The sequence below is a fragment of the Branchiostoma floridae genome, chromosome 4, assembly GCF_000003815.2.
Source record: "Branchiostoma floridae strain S238N-H82 chromosome 4, Bfl_VNyyK, whole genome shotgun sequence".
Classification (NCBI taxonomy): Eukaryota; Metazoa; Chordata; class Leptocardii; order Amphioxiformes; family Branchiostomatidae; genus Branchiostoma; species Branchiostoma floridae.
The window spans coordinates 6,522,065-6,526,946 of record NC_049982.1 but is presented as its reverse complement, the minus strand read 5'-3'; the positions used below and the strand labels follow the sequence as shown (position 1 = coordinate 6,526,946).

Here is a 4,882-nt window from a genome sequence, read left to right as displayed (position 1 = left end):
TGTCATTTAGAGCTCGTTTACTAGTTTTCCGATCGAATCGCTTCTAATGTAAGGCGGGTATAACATAAGCGACAAGTCGCAGGAGATCTCCGAGATCGCAGAGCTCGTTACCGAGTCGCAGATCGTGCGTGCAAATCGTGCGTACCTCGCAAGGGTATCGGTCAATAGTCTTGCGTCAATCCAACGATTGAAGACCGATAGGCGAGCACAGACATAGTTATTAATCATCGAATGCAAATCGGATGGCGAACGCTCGTTAGTCGGGCGACGTTCGGGCGACGTTCACCCGACTTCCGATTGTTTACAAATATTGAATTTCTGGGAATGTGAGGGTAATTCTAACATTGTGGCCCCTGTGGCAGTATGTAGGCTGGCTTTGTGACACACTTCCTTTCTTGTGTCATTTCTATTATGCCCGCGCATTCCATTCATTGGTTAAAAAGATTCCGACAACAAAATAAGCAACATTTATTGATCTCTTGCCTTTTTTGAGGAACGCTTTGTATTTCCATGTCCGCGCACGTGCAAGAGGTCATGGGAGGTTCATTATCATAGATTTATTCACCGTCGATCGCACGAGGCTCGCTTATATGTGAGGGGAACAGGTTTTGGGCGAAAAATACGCAAGACCATCTTAAGATCTTAAAATCAGCCGACCTTAATTCCTGCGATCGCGAAGTACGTCCGAAGATCGTATATAATGTGAGGCGGGTATGAAGAACATGTTTCGCTGCACCGCGACCGTTGCAAGACTCCTGAAAATTGCCGGCGATCCCTAAAAATCCCAAGATGATCGTGAGAACACCGGACGTCTTACTCACGAAAATGTCATTTAGAGCTCGTAAACTAGTCTTCCGATCGAATCGCGCCTAATGTGAGGTGGATATCAAGAAGGTAATGTTTGTCAACTAAACAAACTGCTTGAAAGCTTTCGTATTTATTTCTTGTTGAAATAAAACATAAGTAGTTAACTGGAAGAAAATACAATGGGTAAGTAGCTGATTTGAAGAAAAAAAGAATTTGGGAGTGGGCAACCTGAAATGCGTAAACAAATATTTCTTGACTCAGGTTGCCACCTGCGCAACCTGGCTAAAAAAGGATTTCGAACACCGTATTCAGTACATCCTGCAGCTAAACGTGGTCACTGTTGTGAGCAGCTCTACTTTGCTACCAATAGTTAAATCAACTACACATGTACCTGAAATGGGCCGGTGCATTGCCATAGACTTGCGTCGACCAGTCGATCGCCAAAGAAAATGGCATAGTTCTCATCAGGACCGGATGGTAGAGTCAGGAACTCTTTGGGTTTCAACGATGCCATGTCATGGCAATAGACGCGGAGGGCTACATCTCTGTCCGTTGAAAAAGGGTAGAGTGTGTACTCGCCGTCGTTGGCATCGGGGCGTAGAGACTTTTCTTCAGAGCACGATGTAGGCTTGTGGCCTGCAAGAGTTAGTATTAACGTTATGTTGGTATTAAATGTTGTGGCTAAGGACAAGTGATTTGTTTGCCTCAGTTAGCACTATCATGATTTTTATAACTCATTCCACATACCATGTATAAGGCTATAGAAAATGGAAAAAACATAACTTTTTGCACTCTTTTAGGTAGCAAGCAGCCTCTTAGATCTTTGTATTATTTATTTCAGCTTAGTCATAACACAAACATGTGCAATGAACTGCCCAAAAGGAACATGATAAACCCTTTTTCTGGCTTTTTTACAAATTGATATAAAATCATATAAACGGAGCATCGTTAATAGTATACAAATATAAATAGAAAATGATTTTACTAACAAACTGTTGCTATGATGTAATGCAATGAGAACAAAATAAGCCCTAAATTGATACCCATCTAAAAAAAGAACTAAGTAATCGCACACCGTCTCAGAACAACACAACTGTTTGTACCGTTGTTCCTTCGACTGAGTAGGCTAGTATCAATCTCCTGCTTCAACTCCTCAAGCAACTGAAGGAGGTCCGATGTAGCTGCGTATGGGGAAGAAGACAAACACACAGGAGTGACCTTGGAACAGTCTATTGTTGTATGGGAATGTTGATGGCTGAAATATGCTGAATTTGCTCTCAAGCAAATTTTAGCCTTCCTAGTTTCCAATACGCTCGTTGTGCTCATCACTATTCGGCGTAAACACATACCAAAAGTCTTCTTGACTTACTCCATGTGAAAGAGGTGTTTACACATGCCCGCAGAAGAAGAAAGAAGTAAAAATTCAGAAATAGAAAGAGAAAAAACACTGTTACAGACAAAATTAGTATATTTCCCTAGGATGGAAATATCATTTATGCAACAAACCGTCTTTTCCAGCATCCAGACGAGCAGACGTCGCCATGGCCACGCCTAGCAACGTGATGACTACAGACAGGAGGCACCTCATGGTTTCCCCTGGGCTTGTAGGCAGTCTGCCATGGAATAAACAAAATTCAAAAGTTTTCTTTTAAAATTTCCCATCTAAAATAGACTGTATATATCTTAATCCAGATAAAAGTAGAATAGAAATGAGTAGAGAATATTTCACCGTTTCTCGCATATTTTTTGCTATCGCTTTGTTTTCGGTCACTTTTGGTTCTTTTTGACTGTTATATGTCGTTTATAGTTGTGTTGAGTTGTTTTCAATAGCTTTCAAGTTCAAGTTGTTTTCGTTTTTTTCAGTTGTTCCAAGTTATTTTCGGTTGTTTTCGGTATTTAGTGAGACCCACCTAAGGACAGGATTCCAGGCCAATACTAAATTTAGTTGTGCCTTGAGCCAAGGAAAAAAAAATCTCGACAGCCTACGTCAGCTCGGACACCCAGTGTGCCCACACCTCGCGATCGTGCTGATATTTACTTGATCATTTCGACCTTGAAGTTTTTCCTTCAGGGCAAATGACTCTCGTCACAATTTGGCACTGCGTTCTCGGTGCATTTTGCGTCGAACGATATTGGCCCTTTTAATTCAACGTATTACGTAGAAGCTAACCAAACTTTACCGTAAAACGTAATTCATATGAATTGTTCGTAAAGCGTAATCAAATTTAAATTAACCTATAACGAGTCTACAGGCAAATTTTACCCGTGAAAATGCAGGAAATCGCGTTTCAAAGGGTCCAGATTTAAAACTTTCGCCGGACCTTCCTTGCGATGGCTCGCCTCTTTCGCGGCACAACTAGAAATTTCATTATTGAACTTAGATTAATTTACAAGCAAAATGTGCCCATCAAATGCAGGAAATCATGTTTCAGTTGGCCAAGATTTAATTTATTTTTCTTTTGACAGCCTTTGCGATGGCTTGCGCCTCCAGCGCTCGTCACTGCGTGTGTACACATAACTCGTGTATGTGCGCATACACAAGTCTCATGTGTGTGTACACACAGCCATGTATGTATGTACACATTTACACTCACTGCGTGTGTACACATAACTCGTGTATGTGCACATACACAAGTCTCATGTGTGTGTACACACAGCCATGTATGTATGTGCACACTTACACTCACTGCGTGTGTACACATAACTCGTGTATGTGCGCATACACAAGTCTCGTGTGTGTGTACACACAGCCATGTATGTATGTACACACTTACACGCACTGCGTGTGTACACATTACTTGTGTATGTGCGCATACACAAGTCTCATGTGTGTGTACACACGGCAGCCATGTATGTATGTGCACACTTACACTCTCTGTGTGTGTACACATTACCCGTGTATGTGCACATAAATGTACACACTCATGTGTGTGTAAACACAGCCATGTTTGTATTCGCACACTCTCTTCGTATACACATGATATGTATGTATGTCTGCAGAAATCTCATGTAGACGCAAAATATTTATGCAATATGCACATGCGCATGCTTGAGTATGTGTTATAAATAAAACGTGTGTTCGTACTCTCATATGTGCACCATACTTTTTTTATTATGCATACATCGATATTCTTATGTTTGTATATATACAGCTAGTTACAGGATTCAGGATCCAAGATATCTTTCGATAGAACTCCCTTAGTAGAATATTTTATAGCTGGAATTTTAAGCAACTGTAAGTATTTGAAAGGTTTTACGGTACTTTCTTATTCCGTATTATTTTGTATCAATTCAAATCAACAGTGTTTTCCACTCAATCTGTTGCTTTTTTTGCACTGGAGTGTGATACAGATCAACCTGTTTTACGACAAGAACACCAGGTCAACGCAGTTAAGTTTAATCAAGTTCAAGGTCCCTAGTCAGCGCAACTCCGACACTGTAACTATATACGCCACAGCTAGACCGTTATTAACTTTCTGTTACCAATATTTAGCTACCGAGACTACATTCTAGACATCGCCTTTTTACGGTCGCTAGATATCAACTTAAAGCTTGATTTAAAGACAGACATCAAAACCCAACAGCGTATGAATCAGTGTGTCACTCCCGTAAATGTATGTGAGAATATTTCAGTGCATGAGCGTCGTAGGACGTGTGTAAGCGCAGGGGCGTGTGTGTGTAGGCGCAGGGTCGTGTGTGTGTGTGTGTATAGGCACAGGGCCGTGTGTGTGTAAGCGCAGGGGCGTGTGTGTGTAGGCGCAGGGTCGTGTGTGTGCAAGCGCTGGGTCGTGTGTGTGTAGGCGCAGGGTCGTGTGTATGTGTAGGCGCACCAGGGCCGTGTGTGTGTGTGTGTGTAGGCACAGGGCCGTGTGTGTGTAAGCGCAGGGTCGTGTGTGTGTAGGCGCTGGGCCGTGTGTGTGTGTGTAGGCACAGGGCCGTGTGTGTGTAAGCGCAGGGTCGTGTGTGTGTAAACGCAGGGTCGTGCGTGTATGTAAGCGCAGGGTCATGTGTGTGTGTAAGGGCAGGGTCCTATGTGTTTGTTTGCTGGATGTATATGTAATGCATCATTATGTAT

General features: G+C 42.3%; 1 protein-coding gene across 2 annotated transcripts in view; it reads right to left on the bottom strand.

Annotated features, from left to right (window-relative positions):
• LOC118414203 overlaps positions 1–4,882 on the bottom strand; it is a 43,236-nt gene that overhangs the window by 10,988 nt on the left and 27,366 nt on the right. For both annotated transcript variants that reach the window (XM_035818080.1, XM_035818079.1), the window contains 3 exons: positions 2,314–2,420; positions 1,911–1,988; positions 1,199–1,443 (listed from right to left, as the gene is read on the bottom strand). In XM_035818080.1, coding sequence (XP_035673973.1) covers positions 1,199–1,443; positions 1,911–1,988; positions 2,314–2,395 — 405 coding nt within the window. In that variant the 5' untranslated portion in view covers positions 2,396–2,420. The remainder of the gene's footprint in view (positions 1–1,198; positions 1,444–1,910; positions 1,989–2,313; positions 2,421–4,882) is intronic.